General features: G+C 40.8%; 1 protein-coding gene across 1 annotated transcript; it reads left to right on the top strand.

Moving 5' to 3' along the window:
- The first annotated feature begins 932 nt into the window (after positions 1–932).
- Positions 933–15,416, top strand: LYSMD3 (LysM domain containing 3). Its single transcript, XM_007518964.3, has 3 exons — positions 933–1,105; positions 8,649–8,911; positions 10,924–15,416. The coding sequence occupies exons 2-3, from the start codon at positions 8,657–8,659 to the stop codon at positions 11,584–11,586; spliced, it is 918 nt and encodes a 305-aa protein (XP_007519026.1). The 5' UTR covers positions 933–1,105; positions 8,649–8,656; the 3' UTR covers positions 11,587–15,416.
- The last annotated feature ends 853 nt before the right edge of the window (positions 15,417–16,269 follow it).

Genomic DNA, 16,269 nt, shown 5'->3' with positions numbered 1-16,269 from the left:
GGGATGATCTCACTGTCAGGCAGAAGTTGAAAAACAAGATCAGAAAAGAAAACACAAGTAGAACCTGAACTGGAATTGGTGTTTTGCACCAAAGTAAAAGACTCTGGGGTGGGGGAGGGGGGAGAATACAGGTCCAAAAAGGATGACAGAGAACCTAGTCGTGGTTGTATTGTTATACGGAAAACTGAGAAATGTTATGCATGTACAAACTATTGTATTCACTGTCGAATGTAAAACATTAATTCCCCAATAAAGAAATAAAAAAAAATGAATAGGAAAGCTTTCAAGGGAAGGGGATGGGACACAGAGCTCTAGTGTTGGGAATTATGTAGAATTGTACCCCCTCTTGTCCTATGTTCTTGACAATATTTCTATTTTATAAATTTTTTAAAAGTACCAAAAAACACACACACACAAAAGGTTGAAACAACCACCATCTCCACTCCCTCAAACATTTCTCTAGCATTCTGCTTCTTCTGTAGCAGTTCAGAGACTAGGAATAGACTAATAAACTAAACGTGGTGCGACTTTATAAACAGTGGATGCCAGCACCCTGCTTTTCTGTCATTCTCTGTACCCTACAGAAATCTGCAAATGCAGAGCAAAAAAAAAAAAAAAGTGCATAACTGGTTCCCCCGCCCCTCCCCAATCCTCGGTGTTTTCCAGACACTCTTTGTCCCAAGGCTGTAGACTAAGGACAAAGGCGCAAAGGTCGCGCCCAGCGTACTGAGCCCAAGGGGCGGAGCTGAAAGGGGCGGAACCTGGTGCTCGCCTGCAACTCGGCCCCGCCCCATCCCCAGCCCGAGGGTGTCCTGCGCCTGCGCGTTGGCTTTGGAGTGTGGTTGGGGAGACTCGCCCGCGCCAGCGCGTCTCCGCCTCCTCCCCCGCCCACCCCACTCACCTCCGCCCACTCGACGCGATGACGCAAGCGGGTCTGCGGACGTGGCGGCGACGCACGGCCCGGAAGGCGTTGACGTTGACGGCGGCGGACGACCAGGGGCTTGAGCGAACCTGGAGGCTCGGACATGAGTTTCTCCGAGACGGCTGCGGCGGAGGGCGACGTGGCCGGCGTCTCCTCGTGCCCTCCTCCCTGCTAGTTGGACAGGTAAAGATGGCGGTGGGAGAGGTGGAGGAGGAGGAGCAGGAGGGGTGCCCGCTGCAGCTGGCGGGGTTGGACCGGAGCTGCGTCCTCGCCGGGGCGGAGCGGGGCTGCCCTCCCGGCCGGACTCGGACCCCGAGCCGCTTGCAAGAAGCGCCCGAGCCTGGGAGCCCTTCGAGGCCACCGAGTCCCTTCACGGTCCTGTCGGGAAAAACCGAGTCTCGGAGCGTGGAGTCCTCGCTGCCTGCGGGATTCCCGGGGCGGCGCCTTGCAAAAACAGCTCCTTGCATCCGTTGATCTGGGGGTTTGCATTGAGTATTTTCCGAGACCATCTCATCCACAGTAATCCACACGTGAGGATGATAATGACTTTAAAAAAAAAAAACTGGGAGTCGGGCTGTAGCGCAGCGGGTTAAGCGCAGGTGGCGCAAAGCACAAGGACCGGCATAAGGATCCCGGTTCGAACCCCGGCTCCCCACCTGCAGGGGAGTCGCTTCACAGGCGGTGAAGCAGGTCTGCAGGTGTCTGTCTTTCTCTCCTCCTCTCTGTCTTCCCCTCCTCTCTCCATTTCTCTCTGTCCTATCCAACAACAACGACATCCATAGCAACAACAATAAAAGGGAATAAATAAATATTTTTTTTAAATCTGCAAAACAACCCCTTACAGGAGATGGTATGGACAGAATAATAATAAAAATAGATAGATAAATAAATAAGTAAATAGAGGGAGCAAAGTTGACTTGTTGAAAGCTGATTTGCTCTTGCAATATGATCCCTGATACGGATTTCTTAATGCCTGCCGCTTTTTTTTTTTTTTTTTTTTTTTGGTGGGGTGGGGGGTGAGGTGTCACAGCGAAACAGCCCAGCAGCAGCTATCATCCTGCCTGTGCCTTATTGAGTTGAGTGTCCGCGGGTAATTTTCAGTGACAGTGATGTACACGGCTCTACAGGGTGGTTTTCAGTTTTCTAAAAGGTGACTCATGCTTGTTATTACGAATTACTATTTTATTCCTCCCTCTATCCAAAGGGTAGGTCAAGACAGGTGAAGAAATCTGAGCGAGGTGGTTTGAAGACTGTGGACTTTTCTAATCTCTATATGGTTGACCCCGGCGGTGACCTGCCTGGGCCAGAGTCAACGTGGCTCAGGAACACAAATACATGATTCTGAAGTAGAATCCCCAATTTGTGGTTTTCATTCAGCATTTTATGACAGAGGAGTGGAGTCAGCTCTTAGATGAAGCTCTCTAGCCTCTCGATAGGAGTGTGCAGTTGGTCCCGGAGAGGTTGAGAAGGAGTATGGATAATGTAAAGTTGCTTTGGGCCACTGATGTGTGAATTTCAGCGGGCCGGCGAGACTGCGTCGGGTTGGAGATCTGAAGGCATCTGGATTACATAGCATTATGAGTTTACTTATTATTATTATTTTTTAATTATCTATTTATTGGCTAGAGACAGCCAAAAAATCGAGAGGAAGGGGGAGATAGGGAGAGACAGACAGACACCTGCAGCACTGCTTCAGCACTCTGTGGGGACCAGCGGGTCTCGAACCCATATCCTTGCACATGGTAACCTGTGCGCTCAACCAGGTGCGCCACCACCCAGCCTCTAATGAGTTTTATTCTTTAAACTTATCAGAGTTGTCTGTCACTTGATACAGAATTTCTTGAAGGAGGGGGGGGCATTTATCAAGGTTTTATTTATTTTTTTATGTTTATGAAAGTACACGTCAAGAGGGGTTTAAAGCCACACCATGCAGGGGAGATAGCATAATGGTTATGCAAATCAGACTCATGTCTGAGGCTCCTAAATCCCAGGTTCAATCCCTGTACCACCGTAAGCCAGAGCTGAGCAGTGCTCTGGTGTCTCTCTGTGTGTGTGTCTCTCAAAAGAACAAAATAAATAAAATTTAAAAATAAATAAATAAAAGCCACACCATTCCCACCATCCAAGTTTTGAATCTTCAGTATCAAGATTTTAAAATTTAAATGTAAGCTGTGGGTATATTACTTTGATGGCTGTCAAAGTTAGAATCCAGATCCAGGATATGGTAATGTGTATGTATGTGGGGGGGGGGGCATAGGTGAAATAATCTACTCAGTATATAATATAGTATTAGTTATTTATGCTATTTGAATTAAAAACCCTTATCCATGTGACTGTAAGGTGGGATCAGAAATTGCATTTTGCAGCCTGGGAGGCAGAGTGTATAGGGGTTGGATTCTCAGTCATGACAGTGGTGCTCTCGTGTGTGTGGATGTCTCCCTTCCCCACTCTGCCCTTGAGGAATGGAGAAATATTTAGAAATAAAAAAGTAAAAGAGGGGGCCAGGTGGTGGTGCACCTGGTTAAGCACACACGGTATAGTGTGCAAGAACCCAGGTTCAAGCACCTGTCCCCACCTGCAGGGGGAAAGCTTCAGGAGTAGTGAAGCAAGCCTCCCCCTCCTCTCTCAATTTCTTTCTCTCCCTTCAATAATAAATGTATATATTTTTAAAAAGTAAATTATTATTGTTATTATTGCCTCTAGGGTTATTGCTGGGGCGCAGTGCCTATACTATGAATCCACTGCTCCTGGAGGCTTTTTAAATTTTTTTTTATATTTACTTATTTTCCCTTTTGTTGCTCTTGTTTTTTATTGTTTTTGTAGTTATTGTTGTTATTGATGTCATCATTGTTGAATAGGACAGAGAGAAATGGAGAGAGGAGGGGAAGACAGAGGGGGAGAGAAAGACAGATACCTGCAGACCTGCTTCACCACCTGTGAAGCAACTCCCCTGCAGATGGGGAGCCGGGGGCTCAAATTGGGATCCTTACGTTGGTCCTTGTGCTTCGCATCATGTGCGCTTAACCCACTGTGCTACCTCCCAACCCCCATAAATTATTTTTCAGTAGTTGAATTAATTCTGAATGTTTTATAAATATATGCTTACATACAGCATATAATCTGTTAACTGTATTACAAATTCAGGCTTTGGGATTTATTTATTGATTTATTTGTTACCTCCAGGGTAAAAAATTTGAAAGTTGTACAATGCATAGTGCTGGCACTCCAAATCCACCACTCACTCCTGGTGGTCATTTTTTCCTTTCCCATTTGATTAGATAGGACAGAGAGAAATTGAAAGGGGAGAGGAAGATAGAGAAGGAGAGAGAAGGACACCTGCAGACCTGCTTCACCCCTTGTAAAGCGTCCCCACTGCAGGTGGGGAGGGGCCTTGAACTTCGGGTCCTTGCAGTGTAGTGCTGTGTGGGCTTAAGGGGTCCACCATCGCCCAGTTCTTGGGGATTGTTCTTTTTCTGATAGATTTTTATTTCACTTTTTAAAAATTTATTTATTTTCCCTTTTTGTTGCCCTTGTTTTTTATTATTGTTGTAGTTATTGTTGTTATTGATGTCATCGTTTTTAGGACAGAGAAAAATGGAGAGAGGAGGGGAAGCCAGAGGGGGAGAGAGAGACACTTGCAGCCCTGCTTCACCATTTGTGAAGCGACTCCCCTGCAGTTGGGGAGCTGGGGCATGGAACTGGGATCCTCATGCCTGTTCTTGAGCTTTGCACCACATGCGCTTAACCCACTGCACTACCCCGACATCCTATTTCACTTTTTTTTTCTTTTTCTTTGTCTCCAAGTTTATCACTGGGGCTCAGTGGCTGCATTACGAATCCACTGGTCCTGGCAACCATCTTAACCCCCTTGGATAGGACAGAGAGAAATTGAGAGAGGGAGAAGGACAGACATCTGCAGACCTTGCCTGCTTGTAAAGCAACACACACACACCCACACCCACCCACCCACCCCGCCCAGGTAGGGAGCTGGAGGCTCAAATCAGGATCCTTCCTTGAGCGAGCGGGTCCTTGCGCTTAGTACTGTGTGCGCTTAACCAGGTGAGCCGCCACCCGGTCCCCGATTTTCACTTCACTTGTTACTCATTGGTAGTGGTAAAAACTGAACTAAGCTCTTTTCTTGCTTTGACTTCTCTAAAACAGCATTCTTGTGGATTCTTCCTTCTCTGAAAATATTCCTTTTCTGTCATCTTACAGCATCAGCTAGATACTAAAATGTTTTCTTTCTTTTTTAATATTTATTTTCCCTTTTGTTGCCCTTGTTGTTTTTTATTGTTGTTGTGGTTATTGTTGTTGTTATCGATGTCGTCGTTGTTGGATAGAACAGAGAGAAATGGAGAGAGATGGGGAAGACAGAGAGAGGAGAGAAAGATAGACACCTGCAGACCTGCTTCACCGCCTGTGAAGCGACTCCCCTGCAGGTGGGGAGCCGGGGGCTCGAACTGGGATCCTTATGCCGGAACTAAAATGTTTTCTTCAAGGTTCATTCTTGGACCTACTTTTCTTATTTTATTCTTTCTATTTAGGTAACCCATGTATATGTATCCACAGTGCCAGTTTCCACCTGTGTGCAGATGAGTCATAAAATTATATCCTTGGGAGTCTGACGGTAGCGCAGTGGGCTAAGCGCACGTGGTGCAAAGCGCAAGGGTCGGAGTAAGGATCCCAGTTCAAGCTCCCGGCTCCCCCCTTGAAGGGAAGTCGCTTCAAGCAGGTCTGCGGGTGTCTGTCTTTCTCTCCCCCTCTTTGCCTTCCACTCCTCTCTCCATTTCTCTCAACAACAATAAAAAACAAGGGCAACAAAAGGGAAAATAAATAATAAAATAAAATATTTTTAAAAATTATATCATTTACCTGGGGGCTGGGTGGTGGTGCACCTGGCTGAGTGCTCACATTACAGTGAGCCAGGACTCTGGTTGGAGTCCCTGCTCCCCACCTGCAGGGGAAAAGCTACACAGGTGGTGAAGCAGGGCTGCAGGTGTCTCTCTGTCTCTCTTCCTCTCTGTCTCCCCTCCCCTCTCAATTTCTGGCTGTCTCTCTTCAATAAATAAATAAAGTTAATTTTTAAAAATTATATCCTTTACCCAAACCTTTCCGAACTTGACTTCCCCACATGCCTCTTGACATGCCTTTTGACTGCCAGTAAGTAATTTATAGTCATAGACCCTCCCTCCACACCACTTTTCATTCTATTGTTCCATGTCTTAAGAGAATGCTGCTATTGTCTTCAGTGGCGGAAATTAGCGGTTTTGCTGTGGTCATTTTCTATATTCATCCCCAAGTCACACCTATGAAGTTCTGAGTGGTTTTCCTCCAGTACTCCTACCCCTCCCTATACCTCCTCCCCTCCACCTTCACAACAGTGACTTGAAGCTGTCTACTAAACTCTCCACATGGGAACAAGTAGCATGAAACGAACTGAATGTGGAATTAATTAGTTTCTATGTCCTTCCTTGGATTGTTCATTTTTTTTAGTGAAAATAGGTCAGCTTTTGATGAAGGTGAGTTGAGAGTTGTAAGGAGGCATTCACTGATAGATGTTCACACTTAGCTCTAGTGGTTTGTCCACTTGTTTTCTGAAGTAGAAATGTGACTAACATACATCTGTAGACTGTCTTTATGGGCTGTGAATTGAGCTCGGTGAGAAGTTTGATAAGCTGTAAAAAGTTTTGTGAGGGAGTCTGGCGGTAGCTCTGCGGGTTAAGCTTACGTGGCTCAAAGCACAAGGACCAGTGTAAAGATCCCGGTTCGAGCCCCCAGCTCCCCACCTGCAGGGGAGTCGCTTCACAGGCGATGAAGCAGGTCTGCAGGTGTCTATCTTTCTCTCCCCCTCTCTGTCTTCCCCATCTCTCTCCATTTCTCTCTGTCCTATCCAACAACAACAATAACATCAGTAACAACAACAATAAAACAAGGGCAACAAAAGGAAATAAGTAAATACGTAAAAAAAGTTTTGTGAAAGCTTCCAGGAAAGAATATCTGGGTGAGTGCCAAGCATTGATGTATATAAAATAGAAAGTACATCCTGAACAGACTTTAAAAACGGAAGTCAGCATTATTCAGACACAAGAAATTTCAATTCTTCTTCAACTTTAAAGGCAGATTGGAGTTTTGAGTTTTTAATTATTGTGTGTATATACGAAACACATTGATTCCATAGGAATTATAAATTGACTTTAAAAAAATTTTAATTATCTTTATTTATTGGATAAAGACAATTGGAAATTGAGCAGAAGGGAGAGATAGAGAGGGAAAGAGACAGAGAGACACCTGCAACCCTTCTTTACTACTCTCAAAGCTTTCCCCCTGCAAGTGGGGATGGAGGGCCGCGGGGGTTCGAGCCTGGGTCCTTGCGCATAGCAACATGTGCGCTCAACCAGGTGCGCCACCACCCAGCCCCACAAATTGACTTTTTAAAACAGTGCAAAATTATGTCCTTTATTTTCTTTACTTCTTCAGCGCAGGAGTAAATTAAATTTTTTTCTTGCCTAAAAAGCAGATTTCTGGTCTGGAGAGACAGCTTAATGGTAATGCAAAAGATTTTCATGCCTAGTAATGGACAGTGACACCTAAAAAGTGTACAGGTTATCATGAGGAGAGAACTATGTTTGAGTCCCCCTCCCCCTTGCAAGGGGGAAGCATCAGGAGGACCAGGCAGGTTGCATGTGTGTCTGTTTCTCCCTCTAGCTGTCTCATACCCTATTTCTCTTGGTCTCCAGCATAATTTTTTTTAAGGGAGGGGACGGGGAATGGCATTGATATCAATGGGTTTGTAATGCAGGCATCAACCCCAGAGATAGCCTTGATGGTGAAAAAGAAAAATAGAAAAGAAAATATAATAAAATCTTTGATGTCTGAGGCTCTGAGGTCTCAGGTTCAATCTCCAGTATCACCATATACCACAGCTGAGCAGTGCTCTGGTCTCTCTGTATCTCTGTCTCAGTAAAATAATAATAATAATGCTGGGTGGTGGCGCACCTGGTTGAGGGCACATATTACAGTGCACAAGGACCCAGGTTCAAGCCCCTGCTCCCCACCTGCAGGGGGAAAGCTTTGCCAGTGGTGAAGCAGGGTTGCAGGTGTCTCTGTTTCTCTCCTCTATCTCCGCTTCTCCTCTCAATCTGGCTGTCTCTATCCAATAAATAAATAAAGATAATAATAATAATAATGAAATAAAAATTAAAAAATGAAACTGGATTTTCCTTGTTAAAATATAACCCCCTCACATGTTTTGTGATATATGGCCGGTAAGAATGGATTACCTCTTTCCTCCTATCCAGCTGTCTCCATTACCAGGTATGTTCATTTTATTTGAACCGAATACCGCTTGATCTTAAAATGTTAAGTAACGGGGCCAGGAGGCGGTGCACCTGGTTGAGCGTGCATGTCATATTGCGTAAGGACCCGGGTTCAAGCCCCTGGTCCCCACCTGCAGGGGGAAAACTTCACAACTAGTGAAGCAGGGCTGCAGGTATCTCTGTTTCTCTCCCTCTACCTCCCCTTCCTTCTCAATTTCTGGCTGTCTCTATCCAATAAATAAAGATTTAAAAAAAAAATAACAAGAAAAAGAAAAAAATTAAAAAAATATATTTTAAAGTAGCTAAAGCCAATTTTTCAAAAGCAAGAAATAGAGTGTCCACAGTGTAAGGTAGTCAAATGGATCAGTGACATTTCGAAGTTTTTCTCTGCCCCCCTCCCTCCCCTCCAGATTTTGACATGGCCGGGAGGCATCAGAACCGTAGTTTCCCGCTGCCAGGAGTTCATTCAGGTGGTCAAGTACACACGTTTGGAAATTGTACAGATAGCGATGTGTTGGAAGAGGATGCTGAAGTGTATGAACTTCGATCCAGAGGAAAAGAGAAAATCCGAAGAAGTACCTCAAGAGATAGACTTGATGACATTATAGTATTAACAAAAGACATACAGGAAGGAGACACTTTAAACGCAATAGCCCTTCAGTACTGTTGTACGGTAAGTTTCAGATTAATCTTGCCTGATTCATTTCAGAATAAATTACTTGCTCACTACATGACTTGACGTTCGTTCTTTTTTCCTTTCTCCCCTCATTTCTTTCTTTTTCCATAAAAGTCTGTATCCTGTTGATGGGTGTTTACTCTAAAGATTTGTAGTGAATCCTTGAATTTCTCTTCATTTCTAAATCCATGATCCTGTTTTTATATAGAACAACACCAAAATATATTCTCCCTGTCTTTATTCAATTTGTAAGAGCATGTATGTCTGCATCTATTTATGTTTGAACACAGTTTTTCTTTCCCAGTTTCCTGAGATTAGACAAAATGGTATGTTTCCTTCTACCCCCTATTCTGTACTTATTCATGTGTTTGTGTATACAGCCTTCAGCATAATATTGCAGAGTTTGGTGATTTTTTTTTAATTGATTTACATAGCATGTTACACAGCAAGATGCCTTTGTCTTCATTTCTTAGTATATTATGGAATTCATAGCCATTTGGTCTTTTGATTTTAATTTTCTTTGCTATTATTTATTATCCACCTTTCAAATCTTTTATGTGTTTAAATCCTTTTAATGACTACATTTATATTTTCTTCAATATAACCATGTAAATTTATATGTGTGTGCATGTATGTATGTATGTATGTATGTTTTAATTTATTTGATAGGACAGAGAGAAATTGAGAGGGAAAGGGAAGATAGGGAGAGAGACACCTACAGAACTACTTTACCACTAGTGAAATTTTCCCCCTGTAGGTGTGGACTGGGGTCTTGAACCTGGGTCCTTGCTCACTGTAACATTTGCATTCAACTAGGGGTGCTACCACCCAGCCCAAACTAAATATATTTTATAGTCATGAGATTCTGTGTTTTTTCTTCCTCACTACAATAATCACTTGATTTATTTACAACTGATCATAATTTATACTGTATATTTTCATTTTAAATTAAACCTATGTAATAAATACTAAAGTTTGGTAACCTAGTTCAAAAAGAGTTTTAGTTATTAATCAGAATAGGTAGTACAGCCTGCCCCATCCCTTTTTTTTTCTTTCACCACTGAGAGCAGCGCTCAGTTCTGGCTTCTGCTGGTACCAGGGATTGAACCTGACACCAGGCATTTGCATAACCATTATGCTTATCTCTCTAGCCTCCTAACGTTTTTCCAAGTGAATCTACTCACTCTTTTGACTTCATTGATCATTTTTGTTGATAAGAAACAAATTATCTAACTGAAGTCCATCTGAATTTCAGAAATAAATCTATAGATACTTTCTACCTGCATATTTCAGGCATTTCAGAGTCAGTATATATAAAATCAAGGTGGGAACCAGAGGCTTAAACTTGTGTCCTCACCATCATCGGGCCCCTGTAAGTGGTATTTTATGGTTCTAAAGTATGTTTTTCTACATAATTAAATATCTTTAAAATTGAAATGGTAGTATCTTGAAATTCAGTGTTTTTGTCTTAACAATACATGAATTGAATGTTGCATCTCAGTGTTGATGTTGTCTTAGTTTTGATAAAATTAATAGTTTTAATCAGACACACTGACATTTGCCCTTACTCTGTGAAACTGGAAGAAAAGTCACATCTATAATTATTCACAAATTGTTTAAGTTAGCAGAAGGGTGACAGTTTTGTGATTACATGAAAAATAACAAAATTCTAGAATCAACCTAGTTATCCTTTAGAGTATATATATATAATCTGTAATTGGTAATTTCCCATGACCTGGTTGGCCAAACGTGGGTAAGATTATTACCCACAAAAAAATTTTCTCTGGGTTCTTCTATTCTTCTAGCGTTTGCCCTTCTTCTGTAGCCAGTCAACAGCGTCAGGTTGAGCCTGATGTAAAGTTTCGAGACCTCCTTTGAATCTGGAGAGGTGGCAGTCGTTGACTATGTGGGTCATAGTCTGCCTGTAGCCGCAGGGGCAGTTCTGGTCGTCTCTGGCTCCCCAGCGTAATACTACTAATCAGCTTCACTCTTTTTTTTCTTTCTTACAGGTAGCAGATATCAAAAGGGTTAACAATCTCATCAGTGATCAAGACTTTTTTGCTCTCAGGTCTGTCAAAATTCCAGTTAAAAAGTTCAGTTCATTGACTGAAACACTTTATCCTCCAAAAGGAAAACAGACTTCACGGTCCTCATTTGTTCAGTATGTTCCCGAACAACAAATTTTGTCAACAAATGAGTCTTTTTCTTCTAGTGAGTCAGCAGGCAGCTTTTTAAAAGAAGTTGACCGAGACATAGAAGAAATAGTAAAATGTACAGACACCAAAAGGGAGAACCTTAATGAAGTGGTGTCTGCCTTAACAGCACAACAAGTGCGTTTTGAACCTGATAACAGAAGCATTCAACGTAAGGATCCTTATTACGGAGCCGACTGGGGGATAGGGTGGTGGACAGCTGTAGTGATAATGCTGATCGTAGGTATAATCACGCCAGTATTTTACTTGCTGTATTATGAAATTTTAGCTAAAGTGGATGTTAGTCACCACTCCACAGTGGATTCTTCACATATGCATTCAGGAATCACAGCCCCATCACAGCAGCGAGAAATGGAAAATGGAATCACTCCAACTAAAGGAATATCCTTTGACCCACAGAGTGATCATAAACCACATAGTCAAGATCCTCAGTTACCTGCGGCTCAGCACAAAACGTAGCATTTACCTCACAACCAGTATTAATCACATGCACATCTGGAATGTGATGAACTCAACATTCAGTAACCACTTCGAAGGCAGGATTTAGGGAGATCATACTTGCTTTGCTTTCACCCTTTGGAGCCATTTACAAATAGAATTGAGTTTAAGTCCCCCGAGGTGGCTACTGTTGAGAATGGGATAACTATCTTGTCTCAGTGCTTAAAGCAGAAATGAATTTAAATGAGTTTTGGAAGCTTGGCAGATGTGTTACTTTTCTTATTCCAGTCTGGCTATGTTTAAATTTTATTTCTTCAATAATTATTTTTTGATCTAAGTTTATTAATGTTCAGTTGACTAAACAAATAATAATAGCATCAGCTGTCTATAACTGAAGACAGTTGACCACTGTGGACCATCAAAATACTTAGTTGGAAAAAAAAATTCTTTTATTCTGAAATTACTTGAGATAGCTTTATTTTGAAACACACTGTGCTTTGAAACATAAGTAGAAATGAATAGGAAAAGTAATATATGGTGTCTATAATAGAGATTTTGACATAAGATTAAATATTTTTAAGCTCCATAATGTGTGATGGTTGGGAGCTGCCATGTAGCCACTACTACACTGGTTAGGTCAAGACCTAAAAGTAACCTTTACTTTTAAAAATGCTACCTTTGCTTCAGTTTTCAAAATGATTTTTCAGTTTTTTTAATTTGCTTCTGATATTTCAAAGCACTTTTGTAACTCTGGTTAAAAAGAAAAAAGTATGATGTGTGTTCAAATTAGTGTTAATTAGGTGAAAATTCCTTATACTTATATGCTGTGTAACATGTAACATGCCTTAATTACATTAATGCCTTAAATACCACTTTACATAGGTTAATATGGTTTTTTTTAGACGTAAAATTAAGCATCATTTAAGGTGGTTTAATTGGATGTTTGTTTTTTGGTTTAATTGGATTTTTAACATTTATAAAAATCCATCGTCACCACATTACAATCAAGCATAAATTAATTTCAAAACAGATTTCATTGTCTACCTCTGAGATCTATTATATGATGGTTTATTTGATTTAGCAATAACAGGCCAAACATTTTTTTAAATTAATCCCTTCTGTTTTTCAGAGGGGGAATGATCAATCTAGATATTTTATCCCACTGAACTATAGTAGACAACAAACTGGAAAATGGACAAAATCTGTATTGGTAGATAGTGCCAATAAGAAGCATTTGTGTACTGATTCCATCACTTAATTTTTAAAAGTATGTCTTTTTAACATTAATCAGATGATTCATTAAAAGATATGGTGGAGTCTGGTTTGTCTGTTTTTGTGCATAGTAAAGTGTGTAATTTAAGATATACCATCTTATTTTGGGGGCATTATTTCCTAATGTTAGTGGTTGAGCTTTTTGACTAGTCATTTTATATTCCAGACTAATCTTGGTGCAAAGTAGGATGAATATGTTTGATAAGTGGGGGTTTATAGTATCTTCAGAATTAAAGTTATATCATAAAAAGCCAAACATTAAAGCCTTTGCATATGCTAAAGGGAGGGCCTTAGGCAATTACCAAAAAGTGTTAACATTATGGAAGTTTTTCAGTGACTCTTAAATTTGAAATATTTTTGTTTGAATGTGTTTTGGGCATTGAAAAGAATCTATATTTATGTTCATTGCTTATTAAGCCTGCTGAAAATAAGTTTATGGGAAGAAAATAAAGATCTTAGGGTAAAAGTCCTTTGAAGAACTTTGGTTTACATCAAATTGATGAAATTACAGGATCAGTGTAAAACCTTTTTTGTTACTGGTAATTTGAAGTTGTAGTAGGTCTGATTCCTAAAGTATGTAACTTAGGAGGTATACTGTGTATGTGCGGATCAAGAACCACTTCTGTTTTGCAGAATATGCTATTCCTTGAAGGAATTATAGTCATGGCAATTTTTCTTTTTCTATACATTTAAACTATATATATTTGAATAAGACTTAAATTATATAATTACATATAGAGTATGTATAGAATTATAATTTTTTATTTTGTCATTTTAAAAGGAAGAAACTTCTAAGTACTTAATTGTTCTAATATTTTGGCTTTTTTTTTTAAAGGATGAAATGGAGAGAGAAGGGGGAGGTGGGGGAGAGAGAAAGATAGACACCAGCAGACCTGCTTCACCATCTGTGAAGCAGTCCCCCTGCAGGTCGGGAGCTGGGGGCTGAAACCGGGATCCTCATGCCGGTCTGTGTGCTTTGATTTTTTTTTTTTTAATTATCTTTATTTATTGGATAAAGACAGCCAGAAATTGAGAGGGAAGGGGGAGATAGAGAAGGAGAGAGACAGACAGATACCTGCAGCTCTGCTTCACCACTCATGAAAGCTTTCCCTCTGTAGATGGGAAGCGGAGGCTTAATATTTTGGCTTTTAGAAACCAATATTACACATAAAAACTTCGAGCAAATGAAGATCACATTATAAAAATGATTAAAATATGAAGTTACCGTTGTTGTAGCTTTTGTTTTTCTTTTCTTTATTTTTGTCTATTAGAGACAAATCAAGAGTGAAGGGGGTGGTAGGGAGAGTGACAGAGAGATACTGCTTCACCACTTGCAAAAGCTTTACCCTGCAGGTGGGAACCAGGGGCTTGAACCCGGGTCCTTGTGCATTCTAACTTGTGCTCAAGCAGGTGTGCCACCACCTGGCCCCTTACTGTGGCATTTGTGTTAAAACCCTTCTTTGAATGTCCCATCAGGCCTTTCATTAAATTTCCTTTGAGGTTTAAATTTTTTGAGAGATTACATTTTATAAATCTAAATGCAACAGAACTAGGAATCATTGCATTTAGTTCACTTAAATAATTCAGAGCAGAATTCTTTTTATTATTATTATTATTTTAAAGCCTGGGTACAAACGACTGAAGTTTGTTTTGAACTACAAAAATGCCAATTTTTTTTTTTCATCCACCTCCTTAAAATTATGGAATTCATGTCTTCAGGTGATCTATTCAAATGGATTATACAGTCTGCTGGCCACTTTAAGAGTTATAAATAATCAATATTAAATTAAATCTCTCAGGATTTTTCCCAGGCCTCTTTTTAAAAAATATTTATTTATTCCCTTTTGTTGCCCTCATTGTTTTATTGTTGTAATTATTGTTGTTCTTGTTATTGATGTCATTGTTGATAGGACAGAGAAATGGAGAGAGGAGGGGAAGACAAGAGAAGGGGAGACACCTGCAGACCCGCTTCACTGCTTGTGAAGCGACTCCCCTGCAGGTGGGGAGCTGGGGGCTTGAACCGGGATCCTTATGCCAGTGCCTGCACTTGCTGCACTACCGCCCGACTCCCCCCCCCCCCCCCCGGCCTCCTCTTTTCCTGGATTCTACTTGCTATTCAATGTCCTGAAGAATTTTTCAAATGAATCACTATCTTACTAATTAGTTATTTTTAAACATTAATTTCTAAAATCACCAACTTGGGAATATTAAGGATATAATTAAGAGTTCTGGAGATAGGAAGCAAGAAACCACTCTCAAGAGTTGACAGGGTACATACAGGTAGGGTTTTCAGAAGTCTGTATTTACACATCTTATTTTGGATTACAAAAATGCTGCTCAGGAAGTGAGTATTTTTCTCCAAGTATGTGCACATTGCACTGTTAGATTATAGAAATATCTGAATGCTTTATTTAATTCTTTTTATGTATGCAAACTTTTGTATAATGTATTTTATACAAATGCAAAATGGAATTGTAGATTGTTAGCATGTATGTCTGTAAAGTTTTTTAAAACTTCTTCCTCTGCTATTTTAAAATAACTGCAAGATGTAATAAACTTACTGTTTTATTCACTCTTAATTGGAATTGGTGAATTTAATTAAATAAAGCAAACCTCAAATTGTTTGACATAGAGACACTATAGAAGTGGTTGAATTTTCAAAGGTTTACAATTCATATTTCCCCCCCCTCCTTGTTAGTATTGCAGCAGAACTCACCAGGTCATTTACTGGAGAAAATTTTTATTTTTCTAAAACTTCATTTTATTTGATAGAACAGAGAGAAATTGAGAGGGAGAGGAAGTAGAGAGGTGGGGCTGGACGGTGGCACACATACCAGCATGTCCAAGGACCAGCATTCCAGCCCCCTCTCCCCTCCTGCAGAGGGAATGCTTCATAAGTGGTGAAGCAGAGCTTCAGGTGTCTTTGTATCCCCATCCCTATCTCGCCTCGTTCAATTTCTCTCTGTCCTGTCAAATAAAAATAGGAAAAGAAAAGGGAATGGCCAACAATAGCAATAGCAATGGATTCGCAGACACTGAGCACCATGATAACCCTGGAGGCAAAAAACAAACAAAAAAACACCTGCTGCACTGCTTTACTGCTGAAGCTTTTCCCCTGCTTGAACCTGGGTCCTTGTGCATTGTATGCACTTAACCAGGTGTGTCACCACCTGACCCCCCTTAGAGTTTTTTTTTATTATTATTGATCTAGTAGTATTAACATAATGAAGAAGAACATGGACTTACTGCCTAGTGCTATAAATAACCCAATCATTGTCACATAATTCTTGTAAGATGGAAAAAGACTATATTGCTGTTCAAAAGCAATGTAGGCAGGAGGGATGCTGAAATCTACCTTTCTGTACCTTTGTCCTAGGGGGAAATACAGGTAGAAGGGGCTGTGGTCTGGAGGCCATGAGTCATCCCTGATTC

This window comes from Erinaceus europaeus, chromosome 11, assembly GCF_950295315.1.
Source record: "Erinaceus europaeus chromosome 11, mEriEur2.1, whole genome shotgun sequence".
NCBI classification, from domain to species: Eukaryota; Metazoa; Chordata; class Mammalia; order Eulipotyphla; family Erinaceidae; genus Erinaceus; species Erinaceus europaeus.
This window is presented reverse-complemented; position numbering and strand designations above follow the sequence as displayed.